Source organism: Dermacentor albipictus, chromosome 4, assembly GCF_038994185.2.
Source record: "Dermacentor albipictus isolate Rhodes 1998 colony chromosome 4, USDA_Dalb.pri_finalv2, whole genome shotgun sequence".
NCBI classification, from domain to species: Eukaryota; Metazoa; Arthropoda; class Arachnida; order Ixodida; family Ixodidae; genus Dermacentor; species Dermacentor albipictus.
In genome coordinates this window covers 83046555-83060205 of record NC_091824.1, presented here as the reverse complement: position 1 = coordinate 83060205, position 13651 = coordinate 83046555, and the positions used below count along the sequence as shown (strand labels likewise).

At 45.1% G+C, this 13651-nt stretch overlaps 1 protein-coding gene across 8 annotated transcripts in view; it reads right to left on the bottom strand.

The window, feature by feature from the left end:
• Positions 1–13651, bottom strand: part of fra (neogenin protein frazzled) — a 353324-nt gene that overhangs the window by 29022 nt on the left and 310651 nt on the right. For 6 of the 8 annotated variants that reach the window (XM_070537181.1, XM_070537182.1, XM_070537184.1 and 3 more), the window contains 8 exons: positions 9473–9641; positions 8717–8862; positions 6636–6920; positions 5095–5248; positions 4617–4759; positions 3236–3511; positions 1951–2167; positions 1070–1224 (listed from right to left, as the gene is read on the bottom strand). In XM_070537181.1, coding sequence (XP_070393282.1) covers positions 1070–1224; positions 1951–2167; positions 3236–3511; positions 4617–4759; positions 5095–5248; positions 6636–6920; positions 8717–8862; positions 9473–9641 — 1545 coding nt within the window. Of the gene's footprint in view, positions 1–1069; positions 1225–1950; positions 2168–3235; positions 3512–4616; positions 4760–5094; positions 5249–6635; positions 6921–7383; positions 7513–8716; positions 8863–9472; positions 9642–13651 lie in introns of those variants that run through there. The other 2 variants (XM_070537180.1, XM_070537185.1) reach the window with 2 other exon arrangements.

Genomic DNA, 13651 nt, shown 5'->3' with positions numbered 1-13651 from the left:
AACAGGAAAACAGAAGCATAAACCGCTTTTAAACATGTCTCTCACACTTTATGCACATTGACCGGAATTTAAATGTTGCACAGTGTTATGGTACAATTTGTGAGTACTATCTTCTCAAGCAGTGTACTTTAGATGACTGATCGCTAATCGAAAATATAATTGAATTATTTGTGCTCGTTCATCAGCTTGCTAGCCTGTTTTAACTGATTGATTAATAAAATTTAACATCTTGAAGCCATGTGTGGGCTATAAGAGATTTGGTGGGGAGCTCTAGATTGATTTCAATCATCTGCCCCTGTCAGAAAGTAACCATACCATGGCGGACAGGAATTGAACCCACGACCTTATCCTCAGCAGCAGAACACCCTAGCCAAGAAGGCACCATGGCAGGCGGCCTTCTGTTTTGATCTGTCGATTGCATTTACAAAATATAAACGGGAAAACATAATCTGCAAGTTGTCTTTGCCACAACATTAATGGCTGTGCTTAATTTTCAGTTCATGAAATGGTTTTCTTCCTAAATAGAAGCTATGGCAGTGGTTTAAAAGCATGAATTTTCTGCACTGCAGTGTGATGTTGTGTTGAGCATGCAGAACATCTTTTCACCTCTAAGCGAGTGTAATGTTTCAGAAACAAAAAAAAAACTTTAGAAATGATTGTTTCTGGGAGCAAGGACACACCTTTTCAGTGCTCCAAACAAACTTTTCCTGGGGCAACAATGGTTGCCAGGCTGACCCACTCAATGTTACCCATATTTCAGCGAGCTGTTGCAATGAGTTAGACATGTTTTGCTCCGTTTTTGTGCACTAAAAGAAAGATGACAAGTTACATTTCTTGAGCATTAACACAAATAAAAAACACTATGCCAAAAAAAAAAGGCTCTTTTTACTATTTGTGGGGATACCTAACTGATAAGTCATCAAACACTACAGGCTTTCAAGACTCAGTGGGAACTGGTGTCTCGACAGGCCCCGAAAACATCACATACAGCACAAACATTAAGTATGTTTGATCCCTTCTACGAAAGCCCCTGTTGCCTCTATCGGAATCTAGTTTGCCTGTAGCTTACCTTCAGGGTTTGTTTCCACCTCTAGCTCTGGCGAGCTCTCGCCTGGTCCATGTTCATTGTAGGCAACCACGTGGAAATAATACTTGGTGGATGGTTGCAATCCCTGAATGATGATCTCCTCTAGACTCTGCCTTGTGGTGTTCAAGACACGTTCCCTGAAAAATGGCACAAATGAGTAGGTGCTCTAGATGTATTAAGCCCATGAATCATTTGTGGTTCAATGCAACGTTTGGCTTCACAAAAATCACAGTGCCAATATGTAGTGATAATGGTGTGGCACTGTTTGCTAAGCAAAACAATTGAAATAAAACTCCAGTATACAGCAACAGTACATACTTCAATTATTAACTTTTACTTAAAGACAAGACTTAAATCACTAACTAGTAACTGTACACTACAAAGAGCATTTCTGAGCAATTTGCGTCAATGATGGACAAGCTGTGGAAAAAAGTTGTGCACAGAGCTTAGCTCGGGTCCGAGTGTCTGGGAAGCTTGTCTTATTCCAAGATGCTGTCTAGAAGTGTAAGAGCAAGTTCATAAGACACCCAGGCCAAAACATGGGTGCTCAAAGTGAGTGCCACAGAGGTTACCACGTATTGTTGCAAGATTATATGTTGAGGAAAATGCGTAGTATTTCACACAACTGGCGAAAGCCATTGCTCCCCTTAATGGCACTCTCCAGCAATGGGAGAATCAACTTGGTATTTGGAAGCACCTGCCAACAGTGAGGGCAAGCTTTAATGTTGCCATGGACAAAACTCACTGATCACAAATCCTGCATATTGGAGCTGGTACACTGCGGTGATGACAATGACCTTAGCAAGTCTGTGGCACACTGTGCAAATATACGGCTCTAGCTGTCAATCACAGTTGACACTAACCGTGTGGAGCCTTCCTCTCTGTAGTAAACCGAGTATGCCAGGATGTGCCCTTCCACTCTTTCGGGGACGCTCCACGAGAGTGTCGCAAAGCGCGTCGACACAAGGCGTGCCGTCACTTCCCGTGGTGCAGATGGGACGTCATTGCTCCTCTGCAGATTGCCTGAGGTTTCCAGCAAGGGGGTAGTGAAAGTGGCATGTGTAGCAGGGCGAGAAGATTCTGAGTTAGCAAGCGTAAGCAGAAGGCCAAGAAGAAATGTTGATGCATTTTTTTTTCATGCATATGCAGTAATGGAGTTGAAGCAACAAACACGATGTGAGTGATGACAGATTGGGAATTTGAAGATTTAAAGTATTTAGTTTTGATTGATGTCAAATTCCATATCATAGATAAAGAGCAGAAAATAGAAAGCGAAATATAGAAAGACATTTTTTTTTTGCAGTAAGCATAAGAGAGCAGCAATAGAGCAAGCATAAGAGAGCAGACAGGTTTGAGGTAACAAGAAAGTGAAAGGTTTTAGTCAGCAGAGAAAAGGTTCAGCAGAGAATGTAGCAAAGGTGGGGACAAAAACAAAACAAACATTGTGAGCTCATTTCTAAAGGCACAATGGCAGCTACCAGCAAGACAGCTTTTCTTTTTGAAGAAAGCACAATAGCATTTCATGCATTTTTGTCAAAATTCAGCTTGACAAGAAGATAGAAAGCTTCTATTCTAAAAATGCCAACAAAGTAAGCCAGTGTGTTCTGTCAATATACTGTTCTAGTACACTTGAGTGCAGAAATTATTTCTTTGTATGCTAGCTCAGTTATGTGTACTTACTTACTGTTAAGGTAAACTGGGTCTATTATAAAATGTTCTATGCCAATAAAATTGGGCAGGGGATTGATGATTAAATCAGGAATTCTGGATTCGATTCAAAAAAGAAAGCTCATTTTCACGCCACTGTTTAGAGCACATTCATGTCCTTTACATTAAAATATACATGGCCTTTGAGATATACACTGCTTCACAAAGGTTCTGCATCACTGCAGGCATCAGAATTTACGTAACAAAAATTTTGTGTAGAATTATTTTGTGGAGTTTTCAGCACAGTCATCATTACAGCCTTTTTTTTCTATATTCCAACAGAGAGAGACAAGGCCCTCAAATGTTGTCTTCAGTATTTTTAAGAGATCTACAGCCAGATCTCTGGTGCCCAGATTATATATTCAGTGACATTTCACATCACTATATCTGGCAATGGTGAATACCAAGTATTTCGTGCATAAAATGTGCTTGAGAACTCACCAGGGTCCAAAACAATTAGTTGGACAGCAGTCTGTATGTTGCCAGCAGGGTTGGAGCCAAAGCACTGGTAGATGCCTTTGTCAGCATCAACCAATCCCAATATTCTCAGGCTGTTGCCATTGACAATTTGGAAGTACTCGCTCTGAATGATTGCCTCACCATTGTGGTACCATTGCACCACTGGATCTGGCTTTCCGTACACCTCACATTCGAACTCAATGTCCTCTTTTCCATAGGCGACTTTATTCTTCGGCTTTTTGGTGAACCTCGGAGGAACTGAAAGATTGCATATGACACAAATTCGTGTGGTTTTTACGTAACAGCCATACAAACGCCCAAACTGCCCGGCACCCATAAAGTCAAGCCCAAAACTGCCCCCTCAGTAATTGTTTATAAAAACATGGGACCGTCTCACAGAGGAAACTTTCGGCAATGGTAGAGCTAGCAGCACCTAAAGGTATCCAACAAAGAGTACTGATGACATGCCTGTCTGATAAAATGGGCCTCACTATATATAATCATTGCCTGGGCTCATCTATTTGCAGTATTTAAACAGACTATGCTGCAACTGTATAGTATTGGCAATGTATTGCTGCAGGTCAAGAGAAAAAGACAGAATAAACCAAATGGTATTCATTAATACTGTTGACAATTCCGATATAAGAAAAATTGAATTGGGGCATAAAATATTTCAAAGCTGCCCAGTGGGCTATAAGGAATGCACAGGTGAACTTCTGTGGATTCATTTTTGACCACCTGGAGCGGTTTAACATGCACTCAAAACATATGGTGCATGGGGGTCTTTGAATCCTGCCACTACCGAATGTGCTTGCAGCTGCCAAGAATCGAACCCGCGACCTCATGCTTAGCAGCAGGCTGCCATAGCCACTGAGACAACACGGCGGAGATACCCAATTAGGGACAGATGATGACTACACTGTCTACACTCTGTTCCAAAAATGTGTAGCAGCCATGTCACCATGGAGGCACTAGCCATAAAGTATGGTGCTGCTGCAGTTGCCAATGCTGACCTGTTTGCAAAATATGGATGCCCTCACAGTAGCTAGACTATGAAAAGTATTAGAAAAGGCCAACACTAGTGACCAGGCAGATTCTCATATAGCTTCACGCACACCTTTGCAGTGAACATGGTGGGATGCGTTTTATCTTTGTACTGGCTACATAAGAAGGGACAGTGCCTTTAAAACCAAGCTGGAAGAAGCCCTTTTGAAACTTGTACATATAACTGTTAGCTTAAGAATTGCTATCAAGTATAATGATACCCACATTAAAAAAGAACAGGAGGGTTTCTTTAAGCATTAGCAGTGCAATTTGTAACAGTAGTGCAGGAAAAAAAATACTGAAAGGAAATGCACTGTACCTTGTACTTCCACGGCGGCACTAGCGTCAACTGAATCCTCGTGGTTTTCAGCCCGGCACATGTATGTGCCTTCATCGGCTTCCTGGATGCTCTCAATCTGTAAGCTTCCCACGCCTACTTTTCTGAACCTACTGTCCAGGAGTCTGCAATTCAAGAGAACCAACACTGTCAAAATCAAGATAGCCACTCCAATCCATAGAAAGTTATGCACTTAACATCAACAACTCCAGTAGAAAACTATATGATAAGCACAAATATGACAGCTAAAGTAGCAGCTTAGGAAAAGAAAGAAGCTTGGCCACCACTTTGAAGTTAAAGAACTTTGTCTCACCCCATTCAAGTTCTTGGATTGCACAACATATAGAACATAATATTGACATAAGTGCTGCCATATAGTACATACTGCTGGCTGTGTTTCAAAGTAAGTTGGCCAGAAATATAAGATAGCAGGGGCAGAGAGAGACAAAGAAGTCCTTACGACATGTCAATGGTGACACCATCTTTCAACCAGGTCAGATTTGGTCGTGGGTTTCCATTAGCTGCACAGTCAAGGGTGACGTTTGACCCCTTCACAGCAACAGTGCTCTTTGGTGCCGCCACAAAGGTCGGTGCTGATATCTTGTTTGCATCGTCTGTGCATGAACAAAGAGCAAATGCCAAGTCAACTTCAACTGTTGCACTGGTGTGAGCAAGCTAAAATCCATAGCACAGTGCCAAGAGTAGCGCAGCCTTACAGTGCTATCTCTGTTTGATAGTTTGTTTGATCGTATTTAATTAAGAAGTTTGTGTGACAGCTTAAGCCAGGGGCTACATGTTACGACTGAATATACCCATAGAGCCTTTATAAAATGTGCTTCCCAATCTGCATATGTTCAGAGCCCACATTAAGCCATCCATTGGTCTCCTAACACACCCGAAAGCTGTTGAGACTAAAGACAAGGCTTTTCACACCCATGAGTGTTGCAACACTGAAGGCTTAAGAGGAGACTACACAGCTTCGAGTTGACAGTCATCCACACAAGCACATTGTATGCTATTGACAGAGGCCATACATTTGGTTTGTGCTGTGCAAGCCCATCAGGCAGTCGCATCGATTGTAGGATACCGTCCTTCTGACAAAGAACAAGCGAATTTTCCAGCATGAGAATAAGATTGTTTTGCACAGATCTATGCCTTCTTATTTCTCTACCATCTCTCTTTTACACATATTTAGGAAGAAGTGTGGCCACTGAAAGAAGCTGGTCTTGAACACTGTATGTCACACCCCATAATGAACAAAATATTTCACAAAGTTTTGTAAGTCAACTGCTCAGCAAAGCTTGATTGAGACCAAAAGGTCTTGAAAATAATTGCTTTGCTGCTCTTTTTGTGCAAGAAGAAAGTTCCAGCGAAAGATCAGTGGTTGCTTTGTTTGTTATTTTCTATGTATGCAGAAAAAAGGCATGGTCACAGCATCACTGCTGTGAATATTCTTTTTTATAGAGAAGCTATGCTGCAAAACAAAAACTCATTCAGCTGTCTGGTGACATGCCCTAGATATCAGCCATCAGCAGAACCAGCAGTGACAAGGAGTGTACACATTAATGCAGTGGTCATCGGTATACAGGTTTATGTATGTGCCATGATAAATTTCACCTATTCTTCTTCAATATAGATGTGAGAGTGGCATCTGACGAGAACATCTTCTAGTTTGAGATGAGCTTTGCTGAGCAGCCAACTTACAATAGATACTAGTCTCCAAATGTGTGAGTGGAACTTTGCCTCATTTCACATTCCCAGCTACTGGCAAAACCAATTTTCATTCAACTGAATCAAATGCAAACTGGGCATGTTAGCACTTGGCTTAGGCATGTGGTTTCATCAGAGGGATTGCACCATCTTCTATCTCATAAAACACACAAACTGTATTCATGTACACTGATTGAATAACCGATGGCGCTACCTTTAGCCTGCCAAGCTGTCTCGCGGAAAAGACAGCTTTAGAATAAGGGATAGGATCAACAGTATCTGTAGTTATACCATAGGAGAGGCTGACAAAGAGGTTTCCAGCAGAGGAGACACGGTTGCGGTCAGCGTTGTGGGCACTGCACTGGTACGCTCCTTCATCGGTTGTCTGCACAGCATCAAGCTCCAGAGCACCGCTCGGCAGCACCAGCATGCGTGCAGGGTCCAGCTGTAGTGCCTGCTGGTCCTTCAACCAGATCACATCTGCTGGGGGCAGGGCGAAGGCTGAACATGGAAAGTATGCTGTCTGGCCTGGAAACAGCCGGAGGTCTCGTGGCTGCTCATCAAACCGTGGCAAAGCTGCAACAGATGTGCAGAGTGAGTGAATGTGAAAGATGTTTTGAATAGGCTACATATACCCTCTTTGTGACAATTTCTCAGGCCACGGCATGTAATGTCAAAGCTGCTGTTGAGCCATTTGGTGAAGTTCTTGCGACAACCCTGGCACTCTAAAGCTTTGAATTGTCAGGACTAATGCATTCTCTCTAAAGCATGCAAGCACTGCAAATACAACTCTAACCTTGCGTCCTGCTGCCATTTCCTCTCACGTGCAAAATGGCTTGGGAACATTGACAAGAAATTTATGTCACACGGCACACAGAAAAGTTTCTAAGTGACGAAGCAAATGAAATTAAAGAATATATATATATTCTGGCAGATGCCACTGAAGATGACCATCACAGTCAGCAATAACATTCCAGTTACCCTGCTGCATTTTTCATGCTACATTACCCATGTGGACAGGCTGCAGCCTAGTGCTCACCCTCTTAACCTCTCTCCTCTTCATATGTGTGTGACATCATTGCCTGTGCCAATGAACCACATGCCTCCCTTTGCCATCCTCCTCTGTACATGTGCTTCCTTCTTCACTCTTTACTCTCCTTCTCCTCGCTCTCATTACCCACTGCCACCTTAGATCGTGACACACCAACCACGAAAACCCAAAGAAGTACCTAAGAAAGCTGCCACATTAGAATGCACCATGATGCACTGAGACAGAGGAAAAGCTTGTTGGCAGCATGCTATTTTTTCACAATGAACAAATACATACTTGCCTAAGCTTCTGTTTTTTTAACTGTGTTCTACAACAAGGACAGGCATAGCTGAAGTAAGACTGATAGTGGGCATCTCTCAGGATGAGTGTTACCAACAGAGTGCAACAAAGGAAGAGGAAGTTTCATGAAGTGTGAAATGGATGACCAATTTTTACCACAACAGAGGCAATAAGTCTGTTCACTTACTAGCAGATGATAGCCAGGCACACACTTTTCAACCAAGCAAAGAATGGCGGCTCAATATTTTTAAATGAGAACCCATTGGTCATGTGGATCCTATCCTATAGCCAGCTCAATATATTTAAATGAGAATCTGTTGGTAATGTGGATCCTATCCTATCTCGCCTGCTACTACTTAATGCTTGAGGCAACTAGCAGAAAGCAGGTGCTTCCTGCTGCTTTCTACATGATTCTCCACAGCACTGCAGCAACATCTGCAAGACAGTGGAGCTCAGAGCTGACAGAGGAAGCAAGCTGGGGCTAATGCAATAACAGCACGACTAGGGTGTAGCAAATACCGATAATCCTGTTGCCTTGTACCTAATTTTTTGTAAGCGTCATTGCTTCAGTAGTTTCAATAGTGGTGGTACATAAATGGAGAGTTATTTTCAGAATTGATGCAAAGGCCATGTAACATGCAGAATTTCAAGACTGTAAGTTACCATGAGGCTCTGGGCAATGCTACAATGTCTGACTTCACTCATGTGAGCTGTCACTGCTAAAGTATAAATTAAAAAAAAACACCAAGTGTTGGGCATTTCTTCTCATGTTGAGGGAAAATGTTGAGAGACAACATATGCTGCATGTTCAAAATTTCTTTTAAATAAAAAAATAAAAGGTTACAGGTGTCAATCACACTGCATCAGTACATATATGACAAGGGATAGAATTGCAAGGCAGGTTGCTAACTCCTGTGCCAGCGCACACATATACATTACTTAAGTCATAGGAACTGATCCTGAGAAAATTTGCATGCCAAGGATGTTTGTTTCTGCTGCATAGGAGTTCGAAAACTGAATGCTCAAAGATGAGTAGACTTACCAGCCACTTGGAGCTTGGCTGACCTGCTGAGCATGGTGCCAACATCAGCTATGGTAGCGACACACTGGTAGACTCCTTCATCAGGTCGTTCAGCTCTCGTGTGGTGAACACTCCTAAAGTGCAGGGAGCCATTGGACAAAATGGACCTGCAACAACAAGAGAGACGAAGGTTGCAAGGCTATGTGAGTGTGTGGGAGAACATGAAGTTCAGGACAGCTTACTAAAGTGTTTTGATAAGTGTATGCGCATTTCTTGTCAATTAAATGAGTTCCTTTCTGCACTTTCCATTCTTTTTATCTCGACTGGATTTGTTCCCCCCTCCTTTCTGGGATTCTCTTTATTTATTTACTTTTTTTCTACCATGTATGTCGCATACAATAGCGACCATTGGTGAAGTTCTTTTGGTTGCAACACTTCAGTGATTCAATTTGTAACAAAATAAAATTTACTTTTAACACAACACGATTAGCTCATTCTTGTGTATACATCTCTGGGAGTGGCAAATGAAACAAAGGTTGGCGACATGTGACAACTCAGTAATCTGAAGGAAGTGAACATTTGCAATCTTGTACTTACTCTACTTACAGTCTAGCCCCTTTATTATTACTTTTAAAATATTTTATCATTCTCTACACTTACTTCCTGTGAATTAGCTTCATTCAGGCATTTGTGCTCATGCATTATATTTTTTCTCAATGGCAGAGAAAATCAACACTGCTTTTCAGAAAGAACACAAGCATTTTTACAAGAACACACCTCCTAGGGTCGTTGATGAGGTGTAGCAGCGTGCCCTCACGTTTCCAGGAAACTGAGGGCCTTGGGTCACCCGCCGCGGAACAGTTGAGCAGCGCAGGGCCATCCTTGGAGACGACGGTGTCCGAGGGCTCCTCCAGGAATCGAAATTCAGCAAAGCTTACTCCCACACCTGCAAGCAACAACACAATTTCGTTGTACCACAGGCTACTACTTCACACCACTGCTCCCACATGATAAGGAAACTTAAAGTTTAAACACCCCATGGAATTTAAATTTCATACTTGTATAGTGTGCAGACTACAGTCAGGAAAATGTAACGTGTGTGTGACATACACAGTCACAGCATCAATTCCAATTGACAGAACCCCAGAGTAGTAGTAGTAGTAGTAGTAGTAGTAGTAGTAGTAGTAGTAGTAGTAGTAGTAGTAGTAGTAGTAGTAGTAGTAATGAAGATTCATTGTAGCAGACAACGAGTTCATGTGTGTCAAATATTTATTGTTCGCGCTATCACCTCCTTTCTTTTTCTTTTCTACACTGCATAAGAAATATTCAATGAAAGAGCTGAAGTAGTGGTTATTATAACCATCTTCGCAAGTGCAGACACGAAAGAGGCGGCCCGTCGGGTTCGGCGGCGTGGGGCCGTCTGCATATTAAATTGACGCCCTGCGACGCGACAGTGTGAGCGCGTGTGTTTCATGAACGTGCGCGATACGCTGCGGAGAGAGCCCCACACGCACCGATGCGCCAGTGGTGTAATGGGCGCAGCGGCGATTGCACTGCACGCCCGCTTGCCAGCAAGGCGAGGAAATCGGACAAGGCCGTGACTAACGGATGGTGCACGGTACAAGCGCGCCCCCCGTGCAAGTAGGGCAAAGCGCGCCAGCGCGTGCACTGCTTCGAAAAACACGCGCTGCGCAGACGGCATCCACGCACCAATCGGCGGCACGGAGCAGGTGTGTCCAAGACAAGCCCTGGCTAGCGCCCCTCACGCGGGCTTTGACGCCTTTCGCGCGGCAGTGCACACTCTCACGTGACCAGCGCTTAGCGCAGATGCTACATCGTATACGCCACGTGACGCGTACATCCGGCTGCGTTGCGCCGCGCAGCACGATGCGTCAAGACCGCCGTGAGCGAATATCCTGCCTTCGGTGCGCGAGTCCTCCTCCTAGCCGTCTCTCGGCACGCTGCCGACGGCCACGTACGCGATACAACGTCTGCGATGACGTTTTACTTTCAATCTCGGTAGCTCGCGAGAGTGAGATCGCGAGATTGGCGTGAAGTTTAGCCGGCGTGGAGCCGAACCAGGTGAGGCGCTAGATGCGCCTGGGTGCACTGCGCGCGGCGTGCGGGCAAGGCGGCGGCGCGCCTTGATGAGGTGGGCGTGGCCCCGTAAAGGCGCGCGCGTCGTGCGCATGATGTGCGCGCCGCACGAACGCGCTGGCCTCGACGGCGTCGTTCACGGCGAGCGCTGTGATGCGCGCAGCGGCCGAGCGGGTGGTGATTAAATCCCACCGGCACGTGAAAGGGCAATGAAAAGTGTTCACGGTGTCCTCGCAAGTAGTGAAGGCAACCTACGCTCTGTGAACATAGCGATACATTATACCATGTGCTTGGCCATTGGAAAGCCTGCGACTCAATCTCCGTGCGACCCTATTCTTACCTTCCCCTCTCTCATTAAAATTCTCAACGACGACAACAACGAAATTTTTTATTTCGTATCTGTCGCACCTCATCACCTCAAATAATCTATTCGGTACCAATATGATGAAACCTCGCTATTGACTATGAGCGCACAGCAACTAGAAATAACACACACACACACACACACACACACACACACACACACACACACACGAGAGAGAGAGAGAGAGAGCCTACACAGTTACTAATATGCAACACGACGACGAAAACTTAAAGTGGGCCTCTCCACACACTTACTGTTATTGTGGAGAAGCCAGTTTCGACGAAGCTTGCGCACATGTTTTTTTGCTTTGAAACTGTGCCACGTTGAAAGAAAGAGATATTGACCTGTAGAATGAAAATTTGTGCCGCAACGCTCAGTAGGTACTGAATTCGCATTAAATGCCAGCTTACTCAACGCCACAGAACATGCAGCACGGCGCGGGTATCAACAGCAAGCGTTCTTTCGTGCTCTCCGGAGAAGCGTTTCTTCACATGAGAACCGCTCGGCCCGGCTACGGACACAGCACACCTCCTGCGGGATCAATACGCAGTGTACTCGTTCGATCGAGCGTTTGAAACAGCGCCATCGACAAGCGCAATGGCCCCGCCGTGGCGTACGTGGCAGGCAAGCGTGCCGGCAAGCGCGGATTCGGGTCAGAGCCATGCGTCTTCTTTAAGGACGACGGAGACGGGCCCGCTCTCGACCCGATGCCGAAAAGAAAACGCAACGGGGTACGAAGACGTACGTCCGGGCATCGCCAAGGCCTTCCCCATCGAGACATTTTTCCGCGGCGGCGGTACGAGACCACGAAGGATGCGCGCGCGGAGTTCATCGACCAGCGAAGGACGCGAAATTCGACTCGCGCGCGGTGGGGTCAACAAATCAATCCTGTTGTCGTTGTCACCGCCTCCCGAGGCCTGTTGTCGTTTCTCGGAACACTGGGGTAACGTGAGACAGCGCTCGTCTCGCTACCATTTCTTGCAGGATGCGCCGATACGGAAGAGCACGCGCTTATACGCCACGCCTTGCCCAAATATCGCCGGACAAGCTACACTAGCACGAGCGCGTGTACTGCTGTCTTACTGGAAAGCTGCTATGTGCGCTTAGTAAAGGGATGTTGTATTTTCAGCCTATCGTAGCGAGCAAAATTTTGGAGACTACAGTATCAGCAGGAACGTCTAAACATATTGTAGCGGTCATGCAGCGTGGAATTGAGACGTGCATTGTACTGGTCGAACACGGTGTGTTACCCCACTTGATTTCAGGCTGCAGGAGCTGCGGAGCAGGAATAAACTTTATTTGTAAAAATGAGCTGACGGTGGAGTCGTCCGAGGTGGGCGGCGTTCTTAGTTCAGGACGCTGTGGGCCTGAGATATTTTTTTTTTTTTCGCATCACCCACGGATTTCAAACTTTTCTTCGTGACTGTATACGTCACAACTGTGGCACGCCACAGCAGTTACGGCTTACACCGCGCGAACTTCGCTTCCCTCGAGTGGAAACATGGTGACACGTTCCGACATACACACGCGACGCCACGCGGAAGCGGGGAGATCGGCTTACAGGGGAATGTTATTTCAGAGCAACTCTGGGAATTTAAGGCACGCTATTTCGCAACCTATATGCTCGTTCCTGTATACTTCTTTCGCGAGTGATGTGCCATAGCTCTTCCCTCCCTTCATTTTTTCCATGCCATCGTGTGATCACACAGGCCTTGGGCAGCAAGCGAAACACGCAAGGACATAAGAGCGTTAAACTTCTCATTGAAGAATAGTAAAGTTTACAATGGGGAAATAGGCAGGTGTATGAATTTCTAAACAGTGTTCTTGGCGCTAAAGGTATTATCTATAAATTCTGTATGTATTGCGAGCCTCATCGCTGCGGTTCACACATTACAGTCTTCTGTAAGCCACGTAACTCATTCGTCATTCTTTGTGTGCCCATTCTTGCTCCATGCGTGTGGCGTTAAAAAAGACCTCACTCATGGCACCCCCGCACAACGATCCAAGTCGCAGTTTCTCCATGTCCTTTAACTACCTCGTACGTAAGGATACAAACTTCATCGTGCCCCATATAATTGAGGAATTTTGGAGGAACCAGCAATATTTTCCAAGTCTAAAGAACCATTTTGTAGAGGAAACATGGTTTCCTGTAGAGAAAACTCAGTTTATTCCGCTGTCACAGGACGACCACGCCAAGTGGTTTTCTTTTGATCGTGGGAAATAGTGGCATGATGTATGCACCACGGTAGGGCGGTATAGGTAGTAACAACCTATTGCAACTTATTGCCTGTCCGCCTCCTCTGTTTACTGGAAGCACGATTGGTGGGCTAGCTGTGTTATATTTGGTTCGCGAATGTGATGACCTAAGCACGGTTATATGTGGACACCTTTTAGTCTCTTCCTGAGTTATTCGACTGGACCACTCTAGCTAACTGCCACATGTGCGCGCCTGTGTATGCCGTGCTCAAGTGTCCTGTGTACTCATGTAGTACTCA